At 35.3% G+C, this 26111-nt stretch overlaps 6 protein-coding genes across 9 annotated transcripts; 1 reads left to right on the forward strand and 5 right to left on the reverse strand.

The window, feature by feature from the left end:
- Positions 1-1100: 1100 nt before the first annotated feature.
- On the reverse strand, positions 1101-2828 carry LOC135848848 (uncharacterized). 2 transcript variants are annotated; one of them, XM_065368925.1, is made up of 4 exons: positions 2682-2828; positions 2491-2562; positions 2155-2402; positions 1101-2089 (listed from the first exon to the last, which is right to left on the reverse strand). In XM_065368925.1, the coding sequence occupies exons 3-4, from the start codon at positions 2382-2384 to the stop codon at positions 1351-1353; spliced, it is 969 nt and encodes a 322-aa protein (XP_065224997.1). In that variant the 5' UTR covers positions 2385-2402; positions 2491-2562; positions 2682-2828; the 3' UTR covers positions 1101-1350. The 2 variants fall into 2 exon arrangements, with proteins under 2 accessions (XP_065224997.1, XP_065224989.1); XM_065368917.1 differs by having other exon boundaries at positions 2491-2801.
- Positions 2829-3421: 593 nt separating this feature from the next.
- On the forward strand, positions 3422-5804 carry LOC135848863 (aldo-keto reductase family 1 member C15-like). The gene is made up of 7 exons (XM_065368937.1): positions 3422-3581; positions 3676-3843; positions 3951-4154; positions 4241-4476; positions 4672-4831; positions 4923-5023; positions 5606-5804. Exons 1-7 carry the CDS (start codon positions 3477-3479, stop codon positions 5670-5672), a joined length of 1041 nt encoding a protein of 346 aa, XP_065225009.1. The 5' UTR covers positions 3422-3476; the 3' UTR covers positions 5673-5804.
- LOC135848837 (uncharacterized) lies at positions 5773-8790 on the reverse strand. The gene is made up of 3 exons (XM_065368907.1): positions 8515-8790; positions 8248-8431; positions 5773-8182 (listed from the first exon to the last, which is right to left on the reverse strand). Exons 2-3 carry the CDS (start codon positions 8402-8404, stop codon positions 6060-6062), a joined length of 2280 nt encoding a protein of 759 aa, XP_065224979.1. The 5' UTR covers positions 8405-8431; positions 8515-8790; the 3' UTR covers positions 5773-6059.
- A 1343-nt stretch (positions 8791-10133) lies between these two features.
- Positions 10134-13122, reverse strand: LOC135848815 (uncharacterized). Its single transcript, XM_065368847.1, has 3 exons — positions 12906-13122; positions 12567-12809; positions 10134-12481 (listed from the first exon to the last, which is right to left on the reverse strand). Exons 2-3 carry the CDS (start codon positions 12790-12792, stop codon positions 10368-10370), a joined length of 2340 nt encoding a protein of 779 aa, XP_065224919.1. The 5' UTR covers positions 12793-12809; positions 12906-13122; the 3' UTR covers positions 10134-10367.
- Positions 13123-15377: 2255 nt separating this feature from the next.
- LOC135848823 (uncharacterized) lies at positions 15378-18445 on the reverse strand. 3 transcript variants are annotated; one of them, XM_065368862.1, is made up of 3 exons: positions 18189-18445; positions 17917-18096; positions 15378-17828 (listed from the first exon to the last, which is right to left on the reverse strand). In XM_065368862.1, exons 1-3 carry the CDS (start codon positions 18229-18231, stop codon positions 15724-15726), a joined length of 2328 nt encoding a protein of 775 aa, XP_065224934.1. In that variant the 5' UTR covers positions 18232-18445; the 3' UTR covers positions 15378-15723. The 3 variants fall into 3 exon arrangements, with proteins under 3 accessions (XP_065224934.1, XP_065224955.1, XP_065224945.1); XM_065368883.1 differs by having other exon boundaries at positions 17917-18110; positions 18189-18444; XM_065368873.1 differs by having other exon boundaries at positions 17917-18103; positions 18189-18443.
- Positions 18446-19672: 1227 nt separating this feature from the next.
- On the reverse strand, positions 19673-24041 carry LOC135848830 (uncharacterized). Its single transcript, XM_065368896.1, has 3 exons — positions 23822-24041; positions 23099-23729; positions 19673-23014 (listed from the first exon to the last, which is right to left on the reverse strand). The coding sequence occupies exons 2-3, from the start codon at positions 23721-23723 to the stop codon at positions 20064-20066; spliced, it is 3576 nt and encodes a 1191-aa protein (XP_065224968.1). The 5' UTR covers positions 23724-23729; positions 23822-24041; the 3' UTR covers positions 19673-20063.
- Between the last annotated feature and the right edge of the window lie 2070 nt (positions 24042-26111).

A 26111-nucleotide genomic window follows, 5' to 3' on the forward strand; every position in this document is an offset into this window, starting at 1 on the left:
GGCACTATTAGCTCATCGACCTTTAGCTTCACTCAGGTGAAATAACAATGAAACGTCACAATGACGTCACTTGCCGCACAGCTGGTGACTTTGAAAGTTCCAGGGTCCTCCCTCGTCCCTCAAGTAAATAATGGACTTAGTTTCATTTCATCCCCTATTCAAATTGCATAGCGCACATTTGCAGGGGTTGACCAGTGCAACCCCCGACCGTTCCTTAATTTTTCAGGAAAAAAACTGTTAACATTTTGTGGTGAAAAATCAAAAGTTTTTACTTATTAGTTACCAATTATTAAAAATGTTGTGGAAGAATCATTACAAAGGAACAACTTTATTAGCTGCTATTACAAATCACAGGGAGTCTCTACTATTTCAATGAATTTTATTCGCAAAAGCCTGTACCTACTTTTTGAAAATGATTAATGAAGCCCCCATAGCTTATTCTTGCTTGTGAAAATTGACCAATTTCAGTTGAACATTTCATCTATAAATATCCGACGAATAATTATAAAATGTAATTCATTTTGAAGCTTGAAGTTTTTCCTTTAGAAATATCATCGATTTATTTAAAAATATGTCCTAGAAATTGGAGTAAATCGAATTTCAAAATGCGAACTTTTGAAAAAAATCAAGTTCTTGTCTCTAGTTCCTCAGCCATCTTCATTAAAGCCGATCGTAAGGAATTCACTAGCGATACGTCAATTTCAGCGTATGATTCATATTTTATATTGAATGACAAAGTCGTGATTTTTATTGGAAAATAATACGTTTTGAGGTGAAGTTTTTCCTGGAAAAAATGAAATTAGATTTTGTTTTACTTGGGCGGTAAATGATAAAAATTAAATTGTAGTTTTCTGACTCGAGCAAAAGCAAGAAGCAATAACTGAATTATGCAATCATTTCTGGCGTAGAAATTAAAGGAAACTGGAAATCTTACAATAAATTCCTTCTTCTAACTCATTCAAAACTCGAATCGACTGACTAATTTTGAAATTGGGACTGTTCACTAAGTCCACCATTACGATCACGATCATTCGAAGTTGAAAAATTAGCACACTTATTTCATTAGACATACGTATTTCACGTAAAAAAAAGCACACACAATTTCAATAAAGAGTGTTTTAATTTATCAAACCAATTTACAAAATAAAAAACTTTCATCTAAAAAAAGCAGCAGTAGGTAACGTAATAAGTTAGTATAGAAACGAATAACAATCTGCATTTTAAATACCGATTCAAGATTTAATTTAGCCTGCATTATACTTATACTGAAAACATCGAATGCAGAATATACACCAACTTCAAACGAAATAAGTCTATTAATAAATAATCGTACAAATCGACGAACACTTATTATTCTAAATTCTGCATTTCCAATCCAATTTGTAAACACTGCTCATCCGATATGAATTCTTTGATATCGTCCAAGTTGACGAAATTATCAGATTGTTCGCCTTCATTTGCAATTGCAGCGAACGGCTTACAAGCGTTGGAAATATGCTTTCGAAGAATCATTTCGTCCGAAGTTTGACCTTGACAAAAAGGGCAACATACTCCATCCGGTTCCATTTCACAAGATTTGACGTGTCTTAGACACCAAACAAAAGTACGGAATTTCCGGCCGCAAGGACACTTTAAATGTTCTTTCAGAGCATGGTCGGCTAAATCTTCATTACTTAGAGTTTTGAAGTTACAAATAACGCAATAGTAATACTTTACTGGCAACTCGCTGTGCCATTCTACATAATGACCGTATAGTGAAGCTGGATCGCCGGCGACCATTCCACAATATCGGCAGGTATTCGTTGATGGATTTACGAACAACGGTAACTGTACTAATAAACTCGACGTATCTATTCGCTGGGTTTTTATCGAGTTTATGTATTCGCAGCAAGATTGAACGATATGATAAGACGCGTCCGATTGCAGGAATCGTTTAAACCACAGCTCGATGAGTCTTCTTCGGGTGGTAATTTCAAAATGGTCGAATACGTGATTCATTATGTTGTTGACGACGAATTTCTCGCAAAACTGGCATTTTGTGTAGTTATCGATGACTGGCAAATTCACGATGAATTCTTGCGTTCTTAGTCTGAAATGAACAGTTTGTGTGAGTTCGTTCTAAGATGGAATTGAGTTATACAGATTGTTACTTACAGCTGTGTTTGAGGTTTATTAACGTGATTCACATTCGCATTCGCATTCGCGTTATCGTGATTATTCAGTTTCAAGGATAACCATTTGATAAGTTTCGCTTGATGTAATTTATCCAACGTGAAATGCTCCAGCACATGTTCGAAGCTATCTGCTAACGAGTTGAATTCTTGTTCACAAAACGGACAGGTCAGAAGGAAATTGCCAATTCGTATGTCAAATTGACGCCACATCGTGCAAATTCCTTATTCCTAGGTTTCAATGAGAATATTACGTTGTGCTTTTGATTGGAAAAATTGGTAAAATTAGCATAATTATTTGATATCACTATGTACATACTTGAGATGGAAACGGGATGTAGTTTCGTATAGTCTACAGCATGAGTTTTTCAACATTCACCGTACGAAAGTTCTGAAACACGAGAGAAAAAATAATGTAGAAGGCGATCAGCGATGGTACTTCATCTCTGAACACAGTAAAACTTTTTCAAAGTATAAATTACTACAACTTTTACTGCAACAGTATCAAACCTCAAACGACCAAACGTGCACTTGATTGTTTTTGTGATAAGCGAAACGAAAAGCGATAACTGACATGAAGATTGAGGGGTTGAGAGGTAAGGGTAACGGTAAATATTGAAGTTGAAAGAGAAGACGGAGTAGGCTGTCTTTTGATAAATTTTCCTACGAAATCCTACGATAGGCAACTCAAAAAACACGTGATAAATCCACCAAATAGGATATGGCCAGGGGATTGACTATATTGTGACTATTCAATAATAATTCAACATCCGATCTCATTGATTTCATTTCGAACTTGAAGTTTACTTTCATCAGGGAATTTATTTCAATTTAATGACACTGATATTGATTTTTTTAAATGCTATTTTCTTATTTTTAATGGAACTGTACAGATTTAAAGTCATATTTTACAAAAAAAGTTTCTGAGGAATTGCTTGGCTAAAGTAGCGAATTTCTCTGCAATTTTTCTAGCAAACGAATGAAAATTTCATAATTATGTATGTTTATTTAAAATAATAAAATGAATACTTCAGGATTCAATCTCATTTAATGATAAATCCACTCACAAAAATTCAATCTTGCCTGGGAAAAAAACTTCAAAATATCTGACAAAATCCTTGTACAAAACACCTTTTGATAGTTGAAATTAAAAACAAGAAAAATATTCGGCCAGAAAATAGAAAATTTTCGTTTCGACAGAAACATTCGTCGTCTTCGTCTGGAATTTTTAAACTCTCGTTGATGTAAATTTCATATGATCTTTTTGTATTTCAACGATAAACAACATCTTAAAAAATACTAACTATGAGTTTTAAAAATATAATATGTTATGATCTTAATAACGGAAATAAAATTCCAGCCGTTGCTCTTGGCACTTTTTTGGTAGGTGACAAATTACTCTACACTTACGTAAATGGTATCTCAAAACTGCTTCATATAAAAATAAATCGAACTGGGTAGGTAGTGAATGGAAACAAGAACTGAGATTTCTGTTTTTCTTCAGGTACTTGACGACGTTCTGGAAAAATCATTGAATACAGCTTTAGAAATCGGATATCGACACATCGACACAGCTACATTTTACTTTAACGAACACACCATCGGTAAAGTTCTGCAAAAATGGTTCACATCGGGTAAATTAAATAGAGAAGACGTATTCATCACGACTAAGGTACACATAAATAAAGATATGATTTCGAAATATCATCATTGTTAAATACCTACCAACATTTTTCAAATCTTGAATATTACATACAATTCTACTGATTTATTTTGCAGCTACCGTTCAACGCTCTCAGAGCGGAACTGGCGCCGAAATATTTGAAGAAATCGTTAGAAAAACTGAAATTGGATTACGTCGATATGTATCTAATGCATGGACCTTTCGGGTGGATGGAAGGTGTCGAATCTGACAATATGATGCCTAAAGACGCAGAAGGCAATTTGAAACTCGAAAACATCGATCATATAGCTGTGTGGAGGGTGAGATAAGAACCGGCCGAAATTAAATTTTAAAACGTTCATCATAAGTACTTAATTAGGTAGGTAATTGAAGTTTTAAAATTTAGGCGCTGGAAGAACTAGTAGACGCTGGTTTGACAAAATCAATCGGTGTAGCGAACTTTAGCGAAAGACAAATTCAACGTCTTTTAGACAACGCCAGAATACCTCCGTCTAATCTCCAAATAGAAGTACATTTAGAATTTCAACAAACCTCGCTAGTCGATTTTTGTCAGAGAAATAACATCGTAGTGTCAGCTCATACTACGCTCGGATCTCCTGGAAGTTTGAAACAATTATTAGGGTAGGTAGATAGTTATTTCATAAATCGTAATATTTGATAAAATAAACTCCATTTACGAATAGTGAAACTTGAGATCGGTGAACGATGATCTTGATGCAAATTTAACCCATAACTTTTCTCTCTAAACCTATAGGTACCTAGCCTGGGTAGTTACTTACCTTTACACGATTATTCATTCCTAATTTCATTTTTCAGCAAATCAATTCCGAGTATAATGGAAAACCCTGGCGTGGTGAAAATCGCCAAGAAATATAAAAAATCTCCAGCTCAAATCGCTCTACGGTTTTCGATCCAACGAGGAATCGTTGTGCTGCCAAAAAGTGTTCATGAGAACAGAATTGCAGAAAATTTCGATGTAGATACCTGAAAGCAAATTTTACAAAAAAATTAATGAACTGTGAAAACAAGTTCGAGGTTACTAAAATCGTTGATATTTTTATATTTAGGTTCAAGATTTTGAAATCGATGATGAAGATATGGAATGTTTGAAGAGCTTGGATAGAGGGGAAGATGGTCGAAGGCTTATTTTTCAGGAACATTTTCCTGGGTAAGGTCAATAATACGTAAAATGTACAATGTAAATTGCAAACTCGAATTAAGCAGAAATCTTACAAGGGATTCTTTTGAACTCACTTTGTACGATTTGAAATGAAAACCGCAACTAAACCAAGCTAGATCGAAATAGCGTGTCTAAAAAACTTCATTTTAGATGCTCTGATGCTCAAAGTAATTTACTGAAAAATTCAGAAAAAAAATGAAACAATTTCAAGGGCCCGAGATTTAACTTTTGTTGATCAAAATGAACTATTGTGAATAATTCCATCAATTCGACTCCCAAATTAAGTTACTTAGTTTTGAACCATTCTGGCTTTCTGGAGCTTCGAGCGATTTTTTTTCTTACTTTCTCCAGAAATTTCAAATCGATGTAGAAGGGCCAAAAATAAACTTTAGCATCAACAACTTCGTTAAAATTCGAGAATTTGGACTTCATTTCAAATCGAAAAGGGTGCGTTCAGAAGATTCCTTTATTACGGAGTACTTAATAATCATTAAAACACAACAATAAATCAATTCTGTTCATTTCTCAATGATGAAAAAGAACAATAACTACAGCTACAACATTTTTCAGCATCGAAAAACATCCAGAGTATCCGTTTCCTATTCTGCCGAAGGAGAAACTTTTAAGAAAGAAGTAAATGTATTTTCAACGTTATTTTGAACAGATGAGTATGAATTTAGTTCCGCGAGTTATCATACCTAAAATCTTCAGTTAAAAAAAAGAGGAAAAATTTGAAAATATTTGATAATAAATCTATTTTTTGTAGTAATTTTATTAAAAATTGAAAAAAAAATTGTTCATTAACACGATAACGATATTCTAATATAAAAAACACAAACAAACGAGTTAACAACTTGAATGATAAAACAGAAGTCAGAACCTACTTCATATTTGTATAGATAGGTAAGCCAATTCGCGACGAAAAAAAAAAACGAATACTATAGGTAGATACTTAAAGTTTAGTCGACAGTTCGGTGACCAAGAACACAAAATCTATTCAATTTAAAACAACACATCAAACAGTCTACAACAAAGCAGCAAGTCTACTACCACGACTTTTGAATGTAGCTCTATATTCGGTGTCGTCTTTAAAAAACCAATCTAACATCGATTTCAACCTCGAATGGCCACTGTTTCCTTTCAGTAAAGTACAGAATACTTCTATCTGACCATAAGAATAAATTATCTTCCTCTTGTAAGCCTTCACTTCGGTCGGCGATTCGTCGAAATACCAATTTAAAAGCCTCTCAATAACATCGAAATCGCTAGGCTTGAAATCATCTTTAAACACGCATTTCGATATTAAACGATCATGCCGGTAAAAAATAATATCTTTCAACGTATCGATGAAAATCGAACGCAAAGGAAACGAGCTTTTGAACTCTTTTATGGCATTTTCATTTCCAAAATGCCACATCATTACAGTTTGCAAATACGAAGCATCGTTATTACGTAATATCGCCATTATCAGGTCCAGTTCCATAGTATTACCTTCACCGGTGATTTTCTTCTTCAGCCATGTTTTAACCTCATCCGAAGTGAGAAAACGATCGATACAGATTTGTACAGCGCTGAAGCGTTTGTTAATAATCGAACTTTTCAATTTGGCAACACCCGATGGTGAGAGAATCATTTTTCTTCTAAAATCCTGAATCGATTTCGCATTCGTCAAAGTGTCTTTGAAAATTGCCTCCAAGATGTCAACCTCATTATCCATTACACTGATACACTCGTTTATGCCACGCTTCGAAGCTAGCAGATTCTTCTTATACTCGATTATAAAATCAGGACTAGATGGCAAAAGCTGCTTGAGAAATTTATTCAGACCATTCACGTCACCGGTGGAATAGAACTTCAAAGAGATATCTCTGATATGAGAATTATTCTCCATCAAGCTAATCCTGAACTGATTCGATTCCTCAGCTTCGGGTAGACAAAATTCCAATAGTCGATCAAACCCTTTAATTCTACTCTCCATTAATAATTTTTCAGCGTAGGTTTTGAAAAACGTTTTCGCAGCGATGGATTTTCTCACAGCCGCATTACAATCGTGTAATAAAACGTAAATAAAATCTGGGTCTTTGAATCCTTTCCATTCAAATAATACTTTTTGCACCATTTCGTGATCGTTGAAAGATACCACGTGGTGTTTCAAATTATCGTCAGCACTCGTCCAAATCTCTTTCATAACGGTATCGTTCATTCCTATTTTCAACAAGTCGCGAAATATTGTCAGAAACTGATCTTGGCTTAATAAATGGCGAGCTTCGAACCAAGTCATCAGAATAAATCTCGAACAGATACGAAGACGAGAATAATTAGCGATTATCTGCACAGCTCGATCCATGTAAACGGATAAACGTTGTATTTCATCCAACTTCAACATTACTGCTTTCTGATAAACGATGCCATGTTTATCAATTAACCAAATAGCCTCTCGAACTTGTTCATCGCGATTCAGCCGTTGGAAAAAATACTGTTTAGCTGACCAATTATCAACTTTATCATTTCGAAACATATACACGTCGATGGATGGTTCCGAATCGTCGTCGACTTTAATCGTAGGCACCTTGTTTAATTCATTTCTGAAATAACGATACCAGTAGTAAATCAAAGGATTTTCCTCGCAGCTCACATAATCGAGAACATTGCTTTGATACAACAGCGGCGACATCTCGCTCATTTCGTCTTTCAAGCAATACACGCATAAAAACTTGAGCTTCTCAACTTCGCTCAATCTTAACGACGTCATCATACTTCTCGCTGTTCGGACGCAATTGATAGTACCGTTAGGATTCCAAACGATATGATATACAAGACTATAGAGCAACTTATCGGGTCCGTTTTCCAAAAACACAGTTCGATGATGATATGATACCCAAGCAGTTATAGCGTCCGCCATTTCACAAGCACATGCAACAATGTATTCGGCGATCGATTTCGGAAGTTTTAATTCGTCGACTAATGCATATACTTTTTCACTTAAAGCCTCCCATTCCGCGCTATTCTTAGTATATACATCAGTAACACGGAAAACAGTTTCGGGTATGTTGACATGATTCCATAAAGAAGCAGCAACCGTAACACTGGCGATTTCTTGCAACTTCGGTGCGTTGGTCAGAATCGTCGGACTCAATATGACAGACTCTGTTGAAAAATTTAGAATATGTACAATGGGTTATACAGAAGATGAAACAATTAATTCAACTTACCATAGGATTCTTCAACTTTGCACCTCTTGCATCGGTAGCTATCATAGTTAAAGCAACAGTCACATTTGTGTCGACAGTACTCATTGTAGCCTTCGGCTTCTTCTTCGTCTCGTGATTTTCGTTTTTTAATAACGACGTTTTCTTCGTAATCGCTCATGATGTCTACGAAACGAACGTCTGAGAGCTTCAACATAATATTATTTTACACTCACATAGAAAAATAAGACAATAATACAACAATGGTACAAAATGGTTAGCGAAACTTACATGGAAATGATGGAATAACAAGAATATCTAACGATTGATCAACCAACCATCAAAACAGCAATTAATTTCCAAACGTACGCCAACAAAATACAACCACGATCACCATTCAATATCAATACATCAGCATCCGCATTACCGCATTTCAGCAAACAATGGAAATTTAGAAGATTGAGAACTTGAGAAGTTACATCGCTACGTGAATGATGAATGCAGAATGTTCAACACTTTTCTGTTCAGAGTTGCATACCTGAACGTTCGCAGGAATTCCTCATGGTGAAAATTTTGTTTTTTTATTGGTGTTTTCAAAGTGTTTTTCTGTTTTTGTTTTTTTACGGAAAGATAACGTTCTATTATTCTTTTTGTAAAAATGAATGAATAAATAAAAATACTTTGAAAATTTGCTCAAGTTTCTTCTGTAGTTTTTTACGACCATGGCCTTTAAAATGAAATTCAGAATTCTATTCAAGTTTCATTTCATAATGAATATTTTTGCAGTTACAAGGGCTTCGATTGTTTGATCGTTCTTGTGATTGATCAATTAATATTTGTGAAAATTGCATGAAAATTCGGTAAAAATTTGTATAAGTACTTAGGTAGAGAAATACCTAAGTAAGGTATCACGATCAAAATTATATTGCTACAGGCAGTAGGCACGATATACTTACAGATTCAGATCAGTTCTCATTAGATTTGATCAGATCAGTTTTCGATCAATGAAACAACGATTTAATTACCTATATTTTAAAAGATCAAATATTATTTTCCTCCAAGTGGTAAATCGCTGACGAAGAAACGAAAATTTTTAAATCAAAAAGATTTGATCAGAATTGAGAATAATGGCTCACTTGAATTTCATGACTAAAAGTGAGTCATGCATGATTATTTTAAAGAATGTGTCACGCAACAAATTTAAAATTACCTACTTTGAAATTTCAAAAGAAAACCACAAAAATTTTAAGCACATGAATTTCAAGCTCAAAGTCGAGCATGATTTTTATTTTTTGGGATTATTGAAACCTATTGAAATTGTAGCGAAACGATAATTATTAGAGTACAGCACATGTGTGCTCTTTTTCGTACCATGCCTACCGGAATTTTTATCCTCAGCCTCAGAACTGGATCATTATTTTTTTCAACTTTCAAAATAGGTTAATATTTTGACGAAAATGTATTCTAAGCTCAAAATTTAGCCAAAAACACTTTCAACGAATTTTGGACTTGAAAATCGGCCAAGGTTTTAGAATTTTTGAGGAAAGTGTCATCCTACAAAAATAGTATAAAATTTCATGAGAAATTAAAATATTTCGAACGAAAGTCGAAAATTCTTATTAAGCATTCTTAAAACACTTTGGGCTCAAAATTGGGTCATTACATGTACATCATCAACCATGAATAATTTTTAATAGAAAAAAATTGAACTGCCTTATTTCAAAAATCACTGAACCTCCTTCCGGGTCCCCCCAAGTAGCCACAATTTATGTTTAGACTGATACCAACTCGAAATACATCATTATATTGCAATTTGCAATTTCAGAGAAATGAAAAATCTTCAATCTTTCTCACATGTGATGAGTGCATTTTTCCAAATTGAAAAAAAAATCTGACTTCAATATTCTTCGTAATAATTTTATTAAAAATCAAAACAAGTTTATTCATCAACACGATAGTAATATTCAAAATAAGTCAATTCTTGACCAACACAAACAAGTTAACAATAAATTGAATGGTAAAACATAATCTATACATTCATATCTGTTTTGATAAACAAATTCACCACGAAAAAAAAAATACAACAATAATAGGTACCAAAAATATACAAAATCTATTTGACCTAAAACAACACATCAGACAGTCTAATACAACAGAGAAGCAATTTTGCCACTTACACTACTTCTGAATTTAGCTTTTTCTTCGGCGTCGTCTTTAAAAAACCAGGCCAACGTCGATCTTAAGTACGAATCGCCTCTACTACCTCTCAGTGTAATCTTAAACATTTCTATCTGATTATAAGAAGAAATTAACTTCCTTTTATACGCCTTTATTCTGATTTCCGACTCATTGAAGTACCAGTTTAAAAGGTGGTCTATAATTTCAAAATCGCTGGGCTTAAAAGCCCATCTAAACCTGCATTCTGTTATGGATGAACTACTATATCGATAAAAAATAATTTTTTTCAGCATACTGATGATAATCGAAGACAAAGATAACGAACGTTTGAACTCTGTTATGGCATTTTCATTTCCAAAGACCGAAATCATTACAGCTTGCAAATATGATGCATCCTGATCGGTTATTATTTTCTGGATCAGGTTCAAACTGATGAGTGTCTGCTTCAACGTGTTTTTATCCTCATCCGAAGTGAGAAAACGATCTATACATATTTGCACGACTTCCAAACGGTTTTTAAGAATTAAATCTGTTAATTTGGCAACACTCGATGGTGAGAGAATCACTCTTCTTCTGAATTCGGCAATTGAGTTCGCATTCGGTAAAGTGTCTTCGAAAATGGCATTCAAGACGTCAACTTCATTATCCATTACACTGATACATTGATTTATGCCATGTGTCGAATCCAGTACATTTTTTTTATACTCGACTACGAGATCGGGATAAGATGGCAAAAGCTGTCTGAGAAAATTATTCAAACCATTCGCGTCACCGGTAGAATAGAATTCCAAGCAGATATCTCTGACACGTGCCGAACTATTCACCAAGTTGAATTTGAACTGCGTTGATTCCTCAGCATCGGTCAGACAAAATTCCAGTAATCGATCAAGCCCATGCACCGCATGCTCCGTTAATAATTTTTCACAGTACATTTTGAAAAAGGTTGTCGTAGAGATGGTTTTTCTGACAGTCGGGCTACAATCGTGTAACAGAACGAAAACAAAATCCGGGTCAATGCTCGCTTTCCATTCCAAAAATACTTTTCGCACCATTTCGTAATCGTTGAAAGATAGCACATGGTGTTTAAAATCATCGGCAGCACTAGTCCAAATTTCTTTCATCACAGTATCGTCGATGTCTGCTTTTAACAAGTCCTGAAATATTGTCAAAAACTCATCTGGACTCAATAAATGGCTAGCTTCGTGCCACGTCATCAGAATTAATCTCGAACTGATACGAAGACGAGAATAATTAGCGATTATCTGTACAGCTCGTTCCGTGTAAACGTGCAATCGTTGTATTTCATCCAACTCCAACATTACTGCTTTTTGATAAACGAGGCCATGTTTGTCGATTAACCAAATAGCCTCTCGAACTTGTTCAACGCGATCCAGTTGTTGGAAAAAATACTGTTTAGCTGACCAATTATCAACTTTATCGTTTCGAAACATATAAACGTCGATGGATGGTTCCGAATCGTCGTCGACTTTAATCGTAGGTACCTTGTTCAATTCATTTCTGAAATAACGATACCAATAGTAAATCAACGGATTTTCCTCGCAGCTCACGTAATCGAGAACATTGTTTAGATACAACAACGGAGACATCTCGTCCATGTCGTCCTTTAAGCAATACACGCATAAGAACTTGAGCTTCTCAACTTCGCTCAATCTCAACGACGTCATCATACTTCTAGCTGTTTCGGCACAATTAATGGTACCATTATGATTCCAAACGATGTGATACACGTGAGTATAGACCAACTTATCGAGCCCATTTTTCAAAAACACAGTTCGATAATGATAAGACACCCAAGCGGTTATCGCATTCGACATTTTACCAACATATTTCACGATTACTTCGGCCAGCGAATTCGGAAGTTTCAATTCGACGACTAATGCGATTACTTTTGCACTTAAAGCAGCCCATTCCGCGCTTTTTTTCGTACACGTACTAGTAACACCGAAAACGGCTGCAGGTATATTTACGTGGTTCCATAAAGAAGCAGCAACCGTAACACTGGCGATGTCCAGCAACCTGGGTGCGCTGGTTAGAATCGTCGGACTTATTATGACGAACTCTGTTGAAAAAATTGATACAAATCAACTTGTAGAAGATTTTGAAACCATTTATATAAGTCTATGAAACAATTCAATTCAATTTACCATAGGGCTCTTCAACTTTGCACTTCTTGCATTCGGATTGCTCACGTCCACGGCCAGAATCGTTGAGCCACCAGCCATATCTTCTTCGATCATTGTAATCGGAGTAGTGGTAGTCATCGACTTCTTCTTCCTCTTCTGCGTCTTCATCATCATTAACAGCTACAGCTTCAGCTTCAGCTCGTGGTTGTTCTTCTATTATAACGATGTTTTCTTCGTAATCGCTCATGGTGATGGTGCCGGTGTCTACGAAGTACGAATTTTGAACTTTAGTTGTTTTAAAGCCACATAGGAAACGAAGACTATACTCAATAATAGTTCAAATTGGTAAGCGAAACTTACTTGGATTAACAAGATTCACAATCGATCATCCAAATTTAATTTTCAAACGTATGCCAACAGAATAAAACCTCGACTCGACTACTGTATTTTTATTATCATCAAACAGCAAAGCAAATAAATAAACAAAACATGCAATCGACATTGCGAATTCTGTTCAGGGAGTTGCATACCTGAACGTTTGCAGGAAATGTTCATGCTGAAAATTTTGTTCTTTCGTGATTCATTACAGATTTCAGATTTCAGTTCAGTGTTTTTTTATTTGTTATTCCATTTTCACGGAAAAGTAACATTTTTTTTCGTAAAAAGAAGAAGAATAGACGCTTTTTCCGTACCTTTTTTTTACGACAAAAACAAAAACAAATGGTGAAATGACAATTTTAAACAAGGGTTAAACAAGTTGCATATCAAGTTTTTTGGCAGGGGCTTCGATTGTTTGATGCAAAGATTTTTAAAATCGATCAAATATTGCGAAAATTGGGCATAAAAATGCAAACAGAAATTAATAATAAGGTATCGTGATCATTGATCAAATTATAATTTATATTGCTTCATTGCTGCACACAACATTTTACAGAATCAGTTCTCAGTTCTCATTCTTCTGATCAGTTATGGTCAGATACAGACATGTTCTGGATACGACTTAATTAATGATTTGATTTTGATTAAATATAATTGGATTATGATCAGATCAAAATTTAGACCTGATTACGCTTGATTAGAAAAAGATTAGATTAGAATTAGATCTGAACAAATGATTTAATCTGATCATTGATCAATTCAATACTGACATAAAATCTGGCGAGTAAAAAGATCAAATAGGTACCTATTACTCTCCATAATTAATGAAACAGTTTCATGGAAACAGCAAAACTAACTACCTATGTAATAGCCCTACTAATATTACTAAAACGTTTTCAAAAATGGAGAATTGGAAACCAACTTGGAAAAAATTCGTATCAAAATTTTCTCAGACATTTTAGATTTTCTATCAAAGTTCCAACTCATTCTGATTACCTACCAAGTTGCAAAAATTCCAAAAATCGTGATCCAATCTTTGGCTCATATAATATTATGGAAATAACTATAAGGCATTTGAATTTGTTACGAAATTTGAATCCATTTTTATACAGTAGGTATGACACAAAAGTAGTGCTCGGTGGCTTTTATGTGGAAAGAGCTAGAGCTAGAGCTAGAGAGATGAATGAAGCATCGTTGAGTAGGAAAACATAAGGGCTTTCAAAAGAGACTTTGAAAATTCCAGGCCCATGCACAGGGTGTCCACAAATTGAAAAACCGGTTTGGTCAAAAAATTCAAACTGGTTTTTATTGGCGCAATGTATTCTACACAGTAAGGTGACAAAAACGTGATATGAATTTTTTGAAACCGGTTCATTAATTTGCACCCAGTCAACAAAAAATGCCCAAAAATTGTAGATAGAGAAAAAAGCTTGGAACAAAAGTTGTAGAGGGTGAAAAATTACACAATTCTGTATAATCACATTTTGAAACCAGTTCATTGGTTAGCATTTAGCAACCAGTTTTTGACAATTACTTGAAAATTAAAGATAGGGAATAAAGCTTGAAACTTAAGTTGTAGAAAATGAAAAACTGAACCATTTTCACTGATCTAGTTTTGAAAATGGCTAATTAGTTTTTGCAACCAGGTAACTTTTGATGGCTTGCTGCGAATTAATTAACCGGTTTTAAAATCAGATCCGCGAAAAGAGTTCAATTTTTCACACATTACAACTTATGTTTCAAGCTTTTTTCTCTATCTCTTTCTACAATTTTTGGGTATTTTTTCCAACTGGTTGCAAATTAATGAACCGGTTTCAAAAAATTCATATCACGTTTTTGTCGCTTAGTGTGTAGAATACATTGCACAAATAAAAACCAGTTTGAATTTTTTTGACCAAACCGGTTTTTCAATTTGTGGACAGCTGGACACCTTGTGCATGGGCCCGAAATTTTCCAGGCCGCTTTTGAAAGCCCTTATTTTGTCCTACCCAACCTGCTTCATTCATCTCGCTAGCTCTTCCCACTTAGAAATAAAAGCTACCGAGCATTACTTTTGTGTCATACTGTAGATGGCATATTTTTTCAGAAATCTCGAAATGACTCAATATCAAATTCAAAATTCTTTAAAAATGCTACAAAAATGTTCATCAAAATATTTGAATTTGTTGTGAAATTTCAACACACGTTTAGATAGGTTGTTTTGTCACTTTCAAATAATTTTACAACTGTACAATTTTACTTAAAATTTTATGGCGTATGCATAACCAATTTCGTGCTAAATTTGTTCAAAAATCACTCTAAAGGGGTTAATTGCCGCGCCAGCTTGTCCGGTTCTGGACTCTTACCTACCAGTTTCTTATTCTGTCAAAGGATAACCTTTCTAAATTGCAAACGCATTTCAATATCACATCAACAGTTGACTATTGTTCCGATAATTGAATAAATATAGACGAATTCAGCTTTCAGGCCAACAACATATACTTACCTCGCAGTAATTTTTATTAAAAATTAAAAAAAATCAAAGTTTTCATTTACACAACGATATTTTATAAAGTAGGTAAATTCTTATGGGGAAAAACACACAGTAAAACATATAATGGTAAGACTAAAAAAATTAACAATAACGCGTTAAAGGGAAAACAGAATACTTATTTCTATACATATTTAATACGTCAATTCACCACGAAAAAACAACACTCTACCTAATGTATCTAATTTTAAAACATGTAAGTAAAATCAACAATATCGAAACACTGAGAATAGAGTCGAGTCTATCCAAACCAACAACGCAAAATACTGCCTACAACAGACGAGTCATTTTTCCACCACGCATTTTGAATTTAGCACGTTCTTCGGGGTCATTTTTAAAGAACCATTCCAACATCGTCCTCAACTGCGGATCGCCTCTGTTTCCTCTCAAAAAAGTACCGAAAATATCTATCCGATGATAGGCATTAATTATCTTTACCTTGTACTTCTTCACTTCGATCGACGACTCGAAATACCAAGTTAAAAACCGCTCAATAACGTCGAAATCGCTAAGCTTGCACGATTTGAATTCGCATCGCGTCAAATAACGATCGTACTGGCAAAACACACAATCTTTCAACATAATGATGAAAATCAATTCCACGTTTAACGAGTTCTTAAACTCTTTTATGGCGTCTTCATTTCCGAAACACCACATCATTACAGCTTGCAAATACGATGCGTCGTTGTTTTGTAATATGGCCTGCATCAGTGTCGGCTCCATAGTATCGCCGATCAATTTCTTTTTCAGGGCGTTTTTATCTTCATCTGAGGTGAGAAAACGATTGATACACATTTGAACGGCGTTCACGCGTTTCTTAATTATTGAATCCTTCAATTTGGTAATAGACGTTGGTGAAAAAATCATGCTTCTTTTAAATTCGGTTATAGAGCTCGCGTTTGGTAAACTGACTTCAAAAATCGTATTCAAGACATCAACTTCTCTATCCATAACCTTGACACACTGATTGACGCCGTACACCGAAGTCAGCAGATTTTTTTTATACTCGACTATAATATCCGGATAAGGCGCTAAAAGCTGTTTGAGAAAATCATTCAAACCATTCGAATCGCCGGTGGAATAGAATTGCAAGCAGATATGTCTGACATGTTGCGAATTGTTCACAAAGTTTATTTTGAATTGCGTCGATTCCTCGGTGTTGGGCAGACAAAACTCCAGCAATCGATTAAATCCGTGAAATCTACTATTCATTAATAATTCTCCGAGGTGGACGTTGAAAAATATTTCCGTCATGATGGCATTTCTAACAGTAGCGCTGGAATTCTGCAGTAAGACGAAAATAAAATCACGGTCTTGACACTTTTCGCGTGATAATATTCTTTTCAGAATGTCGTGATCATTGAAAGAAACCGCGTGCTGTTTAAAATCATCAGCAGCACTGGTCCAAATCTCCGTTAAAACGGTATCATTGATTTTTGCTTTCAACAGGTCGCAAAACAGAATAGAAAACTGATCGGGGCTGAATAAATGACGAGCTTCGAACCAAGTTAGCAGAATAAACCTGGAACTGACACGAGGACGAGTATAGTTCAAGATTATGTTGGTAGCTAGTTTCATGTAAACTTGCAAACGTTGTGTTTCGTCCAATTCTAACATCACTGCTTTCTGGTAAACGGAACCATAAGCATAAATTAACCAAATAGCCTGCTGTACTTGTTCTTCAGAACTTAGGCGATTGAGAAAATACTGTTTGGATGACCAATTGTCAACTTTACTATTTCGGAACATGTTAACGTCAAGGGATAAAGTCGGATTGTCTTCGGAAGTCGTGGGTATTTTGTGCAATTCGTTTCGAAAATAACGACACCAATAGTAAATCATAGGGTTCTGGTAACATATCGTATGATCGATAACATCGTTCGAATACAATAACGGCGACATCTGGTCCATTTCGTCTTTCAAGCAATACACTGCCAAGAATCGGAGTTTTTCAACTTCGCTCAATCTGAGCGATGGCCTCATATTTTTGGCTGTTTTCACACAATTGATGGTACCATTATGATTCCAAACAATGCGACACACGAAACTATAGACGAATTTATCGAGCCCGTTTTTCAAAAACACCGTTCTATAATGATACGACACCCAGGCAGTTATTTCGTTCGCCATTTTACGAACGTAGTTACTGATTTGCTCGGTGTTGGGTTTCGGTAGATGTAATTTTTCGACCGATTCGATAACTTTTTTGCGCAGAGCACTCCATTCTTTGGTATCTTTCACACATCTCTGATTTACACCATAAACAGCTTCGGGTATGTTGACGTGATTCCATAAAGCAGCAGCGACCGCGACAGAAGCCATTTCCAGTAACTTTGGTACGTTGGTCAGAATCACCGGATCAATTGAGACGAACTCTATTGAAAACAATTGATGTAAGTAATACATTAACATATGGGAGATTTTGAAGCAATCAATCAACAAACGATTCAATATTCCACTCACCATAAGAGTCATCAACTTTACACTTTTTGCATTCGAAATTATAACAATCGTAACAGCGTTTATGTCTTTTATGACGGTAATAGTATTCGTCCTCGTCTTCTTCTTCTTCGCAATCATAACGATTTGGTGTTTCTTGTATCACTACGCTTTCGTCGTAATCACTCATGATTGGATTTGTATCTGAGAACTAAGAACTTCAATCAGGCATCTTACCACACGAGGGAAATAAAGACAGTGCAATAATGGAGTTGAAAATGATTAGCGAAGTTTACCTGGTATTACAAGATTTACGATCGAAGTCGAACAATCAAGCATCAAAATAGTAAAAGTAAAATTCAATTAAGCTCACGAAATCACTTCATTCATTCATTCAGTTTCAATTTTTATCGGTCACATGTAAATCCTCAGGGCTCAGATTTTATCTCTTCGTCAGAATTTCATTTTCGTTTCCATATCTTCATTACACATGGAAATTGGAAAAGCTCTGATGAACGAATCTATTCAAAGTACTCGATACTCGAACATAGCCGAAGGCTAACCTAACGGAGTTGCACGAACGCTAACCTAACCTAACGGAATTGCCCGAAGGCTAACCTAACGGAAATACACGAAGTCTAACCTAACCTAACTATAGCAAAATCCGATCGATATTCTGCTAACCTAACCTAACTGTAGCAAAATTCGATCGATTGCTGCGTTCTCTTACAATGATAGGGTTAGGTTTGCGTGTTTTTTCATGCGAACTCAATTAAACTGGTAAGTTTACGTAGCAAAAAGCTTATTACCAATTCTATAGCTTTTGAGCTATGGAGAATTAAATCATCTCATTGCAAAATGGAGAATCGATAAATAAATTGAGAAGATGTGGTGGTATTAAAATCGTTGCGAATTTTTTGAGTGTAATTGTAGTTTCAGAAATCAACAATCAAGTCGGCGAAAATTTTAAATTTTTCAAGTTCATTTATTAATCATTTCATTTCTCAATTCTGATTAGAGATATTGTGTCTTTATATTGTGCTATTTGTATCAGTGTATATTATGATTTTGACTATGAAACTTCTATAGTTCTGTAAAGTTCATTTTTAAAAACTTTCACAGCTCTACGTTCGGTGTTTTTCATTCATAAAATCGATAATCACTCTTTTCAGCAATCAGCATCTCAGAAATCATCACTTAAGATGATTAAAATCGTGTTAAATTTTCTGGAAAGTGCATTTATGGAATAAGGGCGTTAAAACAGTTTCGAAAATCGCTTTTTTGAAAGGTTTAATGTAACCGAGTCTCAAAGTTGAGTAAGGGGAATGAAAGGTAACACTTCCAGCTTTAAAAAAAAACGTAGATAACCGCGAAGCTCTAAATTAAGTATTGCTTAAGCCTTATAGGTTTAAAAACTTCAATCGCGTTTTTCTCAAATCGCCATTTTTTTCTAACGCCCATATTCCACCAAGACCCTCAATTGGTACTGTATTTTCGACATCCCGAATCGATTGAAAATAGTTCGAAATATTTTTGAGCAGTTCCAAAGTTTGAAAAATGAAATTCTCTTAAAATTTTACCAAATGAAATCGTTGTGCTACAATTTACCTATCGAGAATTTTGTTTTCCATTTTACCAAGTGAGACAGAGATCATCGAAAATTGTAAACGAATTTTTCGACATCACAAGTTGGCCATTGTTCTGGTTCTTGATTTTACCTACATGGAAGAATTCATATGCAACTATAAAATCTGAGATTGAACGAAAAAAGAATGCTATACACAGTCACAAAACGATATAATATTTCATTCATAATAAATTTAACAGAACTGTATTCGTGGTAATTTAATTTCATTCGAAGAATCGAAACAAATTTCAACTTTTTAAGAAGACAATGACGGTATTTAATATGAATAAATAATACCTACATTAAGTCAATTTTTGACAAAAGACACTCACACAGAACAAGAAATTTATATCTATCTAGGTACTTCGTATTATTGCTACTACATACATCAATTCACTCACAATTTAAAAAAGTAAAAAACAAGGACAACATACACGCAAAAATAATACCTAGATATTAATTACTTTGTTTAAAATATTATAACGAAGAATACTTATTAACCTATAACAACGTGTAAAACGAACCAAACAGCTACAATCTTAAATCATACCAGTTGTGTTATTTTGCCACCAAGCTTTTTAAATTTAGCAATTTCGGCGGTGTCATTTTTGAAAAACCATTTTAATATTACTCTCAACTGCATATCGCCTCGATTTCCTCTCAAAAAAGTCTGGAACATATCTATTTTCGAATACGAATGAATAACCTTCATTTTGAACTCTTTTACTTGATCCGGCGACTGGAAATACCAATTTAAAAACCGATCGAGAACGTTGAAATCGCTGACCTGGCACCATTTAAAATCGCATTGCGTCAAAAATTTGTTGTATTCGTTGAACACACAATCTTTCAACATCTTGATGAAAATCGCATTCAGGGGTAACGTGCGTTTAAACTCTTGAATGGCATTTTCATTTCCGAAACACCAAATTAAAACGGTTTGCAAATACGATTCATCATTATTACGCAATACCGTCTGCATCATCTTCGTAATATCGCCGCTATCGCCGCCGATTAATTGTTTCTTCAACGCTTTCTTATCATCGGCTGAAGTGAGATAACGATCAATGCAGATTTGAACGGCGTCTAAACGTTTATTATTCAACAACTCCAGCAATTTAGTAGTAGCCTCGGGTGAAAAAATCATATTTTTTTTATACTCGGTTATTAAAATCGAATCCGTCAAACTGTCTTCCAAGACCATATTCAGGACGTCAACTGTAGCACTAGCATCCATAATACTAACACACAATGTGAATCCGTCCGACGATGTTATCAAATTCTTTTTGTACTCGACTATAACATCAGGATACGAGACTAAAAGCTGGTTGAGATAATAATTCACACCGTTCAAATCACCAGTAGAGTAAAACTTCAAGCACGTTTTTCTAACTTGCTCCGAATTCCGCACTAGCTTTACTTTAAATTGGGCTAAATTATCGGTGCCAGCCAAACAATATTCCAGTAGTCGATCAAGCTCTTGAAATTTACGGTTCATTAATAAGTTTTCGCAATGCGTATTGATAAGTTTATGGTTTGACTTATACATGAAGTTCATTTTAAACTGATGAAAATCCTCGACGTGGGGAAGACAAAATTTCAGCAGCTGGTCGAACTCTTGAAATTTACCGTCCACCAATAATTTTTCGCAGTGGGCGTCGAAAAAATTTGACTCCAAACCGTACACGAAGTTCCTTTTATATTGCGCCAAATGGTCGGCATCAGGCAAACAAAATCCCAGCAATTGATCAAGCTCTTGAAATTTACTGCTTATTAATAATCTTTCGCAATGCGTTTTGATAATAGTATGGCTCGAATTATTCACCAAGTTCATTTTAAACTGCAGCGACTCTTCGGCATCAAGAAGAAAAAACTCCAGCAACTGAGTAAGTTCTTGAAATTGACTGTACGTCAATAATTTTTCGCAGTGGGCGTCGAAAAAATGAGACTCCCAACCGTACACGAAGTTCCTTTTATATTGCGCCAAATGGTCGGCATCAGGCAAACAAAATTTCAGTAATTGATCAAGCTCTTGAAGTTTACTGCTGGTTAATAATCTTTTGCAATGTGTTTTGATAATAGTATGGCTCGAATTATTCACCAAGTTCATTTTAAACTGCAGCGAATCTTCGGCGTCAGGAAGAAAAAACTCCAGCAACTGAGTAAGTTCTTGAAATTGACTATACGTCAATAATTTTTCGCAGAGGGTGTTGAAAAATTTAGATTCTGAATTACTCACGAAGTTCATTTTAAACTGAGCTAAATCATTGGCATCGGGCAAACAAAATTCCAGCAATTGAAGAAGCACTTTAGGTTTACTGTTCGATATCAATCTTTCGCAATAGGTGTTGAAAAATGTTTTGGTTGCGATTGATTTTTTGATCAACGAACTCGAATCGTGTAACAAAACAAATACGAATTCATTGAAATCGTCGCGCCACTTCCATTCTGTTAATACTTTTCTAACGATTTCATGATCGTTGACACCAACTACGTGTTGTTTGAAATCATCGTTAGCACTGGTCCAAATCTCCGTTAAAAGGACATCTTCTACTCCTGAGCTTAACAGTTCTCGAAATATAGTCAAAAAATCATCTTGGCTCATCAAATTCCGAGCTTCGAACCACGTCTGAAGAATAAATCTAGAATCGATACGAGGACGAGTGTAATTCATAATTATTTGCGTAGCTCGTTCCATGTAAACGTGTTCACGCTGTATTTCATTCAGTTTCAACATCACTGCTTTCTGGTAAATAGAGTCATGTCTGTCAATTAGCCAAATAGCCTCTCGGACTTGCTCGTCAAGATTCAACCGATCGAAAAAGTATTCTTTGGCTGACCAGTTATCAACTTTGCTATGACGTAGCATATAAACATCGATCGATAGATTCGGATCGTAACCATTAGTCTGGCTTATCTTGAACAATTTGTTTCTATAAAAACAATACCAATAAAAAATCATCGGACATTCTTGGAAGCTCGGATAATCACGAATATTGTCTGAATACAACGACGACGACATCCGATCCATTTCATCTTTCAGACAATACACGGACAAAAATATGAATTTTTCAACATCGCTCAATCTTAACGACGTCATCATATTTCTAGCTGTTTGAACGCAGTTGATCGCACCAGTAGGATACCAAGCAATGTGATAAACCAGGCTGTAGACGAATTTATCGAGAGTGTATTTCAAAAACATCGTTCTGTAGTGATATGATACCCAAGCGGGTATTTGGTCTGTCATTATACGTACGTATCCAGCGATATGTTCAGCGATAGGTCTCGGAACAGGTAATTGGTCGCTTAATGCGATTACGTTTCGGCACAAGGTATTCCATTTCTCAGTACTTTTTGCACATCTGTCAGTTACTTTGGATAAAGCTCTGGGTATGTTGACGTGATTCCATAGAGTAGCCGCGACCGTAACAGAAGCCATATCCATTAATTTGGGAACGTTGGTAAGAATTACCGGATTTATCGTAAGAAACCCTGTGGAAAAATTTAAATATTAGAATGGATTCTCAAAGATTTGAAAGTAAATATCGATTTCAAATGATTGAACACTGAACTCACCATAAGAGTTATCATTTTTGCACTTTTTGCACTCTTTGCATACGTGATCGTCATAGTAATCCCAACGTCTTTTTCTATAATAATAGTCTTCTTCCTCTTCTTCGTCCTCTTCTTGTTCTTCCGTGTCTTTATCTTCTTCGTCACTATCGTCATCGCTATCTTTAGATCTTTCCTCCTCTTCTGATTTTTCTTCGTCGGTATATTCAGGTTTCTCTTCTACCATCTTAATCTCGACTATACTGCCAAGAATCTCTACATTTTCCACGTGATTGCTCATAGTCAACTGTGAACATTGATTTTCAGATTTCTCTTCATCTATCTCAATCTCAATTATGTTGTCAAGAATCTCAACATTTTCCTGTGAACATTGATTTTCAGATTTCTCTTCTTCCATCTCAATCTCAACTATGTTATCAAGAATCTCTACATTTTCCTGTGAACATTGATTTTCAGATTTCTCTTCATCTGTCAGTTCAATCTCAACTATACTGTCAACAATCTCTACATTTTCCATGTGATTGCTCGTGGTCAACTGTGAACATTGATTTTCAGATTTCTCTTCTTCCATCAGTTCAATCTCAACTATACTGTCAAGAATCTCTACATCATCTACGTGATGGCTCATGGTCAACTGTGAACATTGATTTTCTTATTATAATTCATAGTTCATACACGAAAATGAAGACATGCAATAATAATTTCAGTGATTTCCGTAATATTTACCTTAAATTCAATTCAAAACTTCTATAAGGCACCATGTTACAGTAACAGAATAAGAATACAGAATGAAAAATCATAATTATGATAACTGAAAACTGATAAGAAGAGACGATCACATGAAAAACAAGTGCGCACCGCTAGACCACTACCCCATCCCCTTTGTATTTGGAGTTGCATACCAGAAACTTTGCAGGTATTTTTCGAAAGTAAAATTATTCACTTCATTGGAGTTCTTTGTAGTTTTTAAACAATATGACGCATCAAGCACCGCGTGCTTCAATGTTAGTTTTCAAGCCATAGTTCTCTCCAGTCTCCAGTCCCAGGTAACGTGAGCTGGTTCAGGGGTGCTAACCTTAACCGCAAAAAACCGAAAACCGTAACCGAAACCCAAACAAGAACCTAATTTTAGCCATTTTCAAACCCTAACTGAAAACAAAAAACCGAAATTTCATAGGTTTTTTAAAAACTGTAAAAAACCATAACAATAAAAATGAAGCAGATTGAGTGAAACCGAAACCTAAACCGATATAATTTATTTCGGTCAGAGTTGGCGCGATTCCAGGAGCTTGAGAATCGGATTCCAAATGGTGTGATTCCACAAAATTTTGAGTCCCGATTCCGCTTATCAGATTCGCCAGATATAGGAATCCGAATCCGAATCGTAATTTTCGATTCCGATTCCTTTCGCGACTCCGATTCAGATTCCACTCACGACTCATCTTAGGATCCTCTCACAACTCCAACCAGATTCCTCTCACGACTCCAGCCAGATTCCCATCACAACTCCTTAAATTTCATAAAAATGAAGCATTGAAGATGAAATGAACATTCTAACAAACATTAGTAAATAAATATAAAGGCTCGCCGGTGTTATTTTTTTGTAGGAGTGGGGGGTGAGGCGTGGGGAGGGGGCAATTCTAAATTTTTCGTACATTATTGTGTAATATGTCGAATAATATGTTTTCGAAATCGTAGAATCCGAATTTGGAGTAATTTTTTTTGTAGGAGTGGAGGGTGAGGCGTGGGGAAAGGGAAAATTTCAAATTTCTCCTACATTATCCTTATCGTGTTATATGTCGAATAATATATTTTCGAGGTCGTAGAATTCGAATCCAGAGTCATTTTTTATGGTGAAGGTGGAAGGTGAGTCGTAGGTTCGCATGGGTGGGGCCCTCTCCCCAAACGGTGATACTTGAATAGCACTCGACCCTAAAAACTAGCTCAAGATTCGAATTCTGCGACCTTGAACACATATCAACCAACATGTTACACAATATTATAGGCAAAATTTGAAATTTCTCCTCTCCTCTTGCCTCGCCTCATACCCCTGCGAAAAAATAACCCCAGATTCGAATTGTACGACCTCAAAAACATATCAATCGACATATTACACATTAATATAGGCAAAATTTGTAATTTACTCTCTCTCCCCTTGACTCACCTCCCACCCCTACAAAAAAAAAATATCTCCAGATTCGAGTTCTACGACCTAGAAAATATATTATTCGACATATAACACGATAATGTAGGAGAAATTTGAAATTTTCCCTTTCCCCACGCCTCACCCCCCACTCCTACAAAAAAAATTACTCCAAATTCGGATTCTACGATTTCGAAAACATATTATTCGACATATTACACAATAATGTAGGAAAAATTCAAAATTTTCCCTCTCCCCACGCCTCACTCCCTACTCCTACAAAAAAAATAACTGCAGATTCAGATTCTACGACCTTGAAAACATATCAATCGACATATTACACAATAATGTACGAAAAATTTAGAATTGCCCCCTCCCCATGCCTCACCCCCCACTCCTACAAAAAAAATAACTCCAGATTTGGATTCTACGACCTCGAAAACATGTTATTCGACATATTGCGCATCGATCAGGGTCGAATCCTAATAATACCAATTAATTTGTAGATTTTCTGACTTACCCCAAAGTGGGGTAAGTCAGAACAAGTTACATTTTATTCGATTGTGCGAAAGCTACTGCGACAATCGCGCTGAAATTTTCACCATAGGTTAAGAACCCTTATGGGAACCTACATACCAAATTTCAGCCATATTGGTTCATTAGTACGAGAGTAACAGCTGATCAAAGTTGAAATTGTGAAAAAACGTTCTGACTTCCCCCGGTGCACCTTATGTAAAATTTTCAACTCACCATGTTATTAGTAAAACAATGATAAATTCTAAATTCATCATTCAGATTCACTTTCACAACCACTTTTCAGCGCCAACCGGCAAAAATTAGATAAAAGAATATTTATGAAAATTACACTTTTTT

The sequence above is a fragment of the Planococcus citri genome, chromosome 1 (assembly GCF_950023065.1).
Source record: "Planococcus citri chromosome 1, ihPlaCitr1.1, whole genome shotgun sequence".
Taxonomy (NCBI): Eukaryota; Metazoa; Arthropoda; class Insecta; order Hemiptera; family Pseudococcidae; genus Planococcus; species Planococcus citri.

Coding starts and splice junctions, on each gene's coding strand:
- LOC135848830 (XM_065368896.1), bottom strand. CDS start 23,723: ATGAGCCATCACGTAGATGATGTAGAGATTCTTGACAGTATAGTTGAG. Junction 23,015..23,098: donor CAAAAATGATAACTCTTATG/GTGAGTTCAGTG, acceptor ATTTTTCCACAG/GGTTTCTTACGATAAATCCG.
- LOC135848848 (XM_065368925.1), bottom strand. CDS start 2,384: ATGTGGCGTCAATTTGACATACGAATTGGCAATTTCCTTCTGACCTGT. Junction 2,090..2,154: donor AATAAACCTCAAACACAGCT/GTAAGTAACAAT, acceptor TGTTCATTTCAG/ACTAAGAACGCAAGAATTCA.
- LOC135848815 (XM_065368847.1), bottom strand. CDS start 12,792: ATGAGCGATTACGAAGAAAACATCGTTATAATAGAAGAACAACCACGA. Junction 12,482..12,566: donor CAAAGTTGAAGAGCCCTATG/GTAAATTGAATT, acceptor TTTTTTCAACAG/AGTTCGTCATAATAAGTCCG.
- LOC135848837 (XM_065368907.1), bottom strand. CDS start 8,404: ATGAGCGATTACGAAGAAAACGTCGTTATTAAAAAACGAAAATCACGA. Junction 8,183..8,247: donor CAAAGTTGAAGAATCCTATG/GTAAGTTGAATT, acceptor ATTTTTCAACAG/AGTCTGTCATATTGAGTCCG.
- LOC135848823 (XM_065368862.1), bottom strand. CDS start 18,231: ATGCTTGATTGTTCGACTTCGATCGTAAATCTTGTAATACCAG. Junction 18,097..18,188: donor CGTAAATCTTGTAATACCAG/GTAAACTTCGCT, acceptor CTTAGTTCTCAG/ATACAAATCCAATCATGAGT. Junction 17,829..17,916: donor TAAAGTTGATGACTCTTATG/GTGAGTGGAATA, acceptor TGTTTTCAATAG/AGTTCGTCTCAATTGATCCG.
- LOC135848863 (XM_065368937.1), top strand. CDS start 3,477: ATGAGTTTTAAAAATATAATATGTTATGATCTTAATAACGGAAATAAA. Junction 3,582..3,675: donor ACAAATTACTCTACACTTAC/GTAAATGGTATC, acceptor GTTTTTCTTCAG/GTACTTGACGACGTTCTGGA. Junction 4,832..4,922: donor GAATTGCAGAAAATTTCGAT/GTAGATACCTGA, acceptor TTTTATATTTAG/GTTCAAGATTTTGAAATCGA.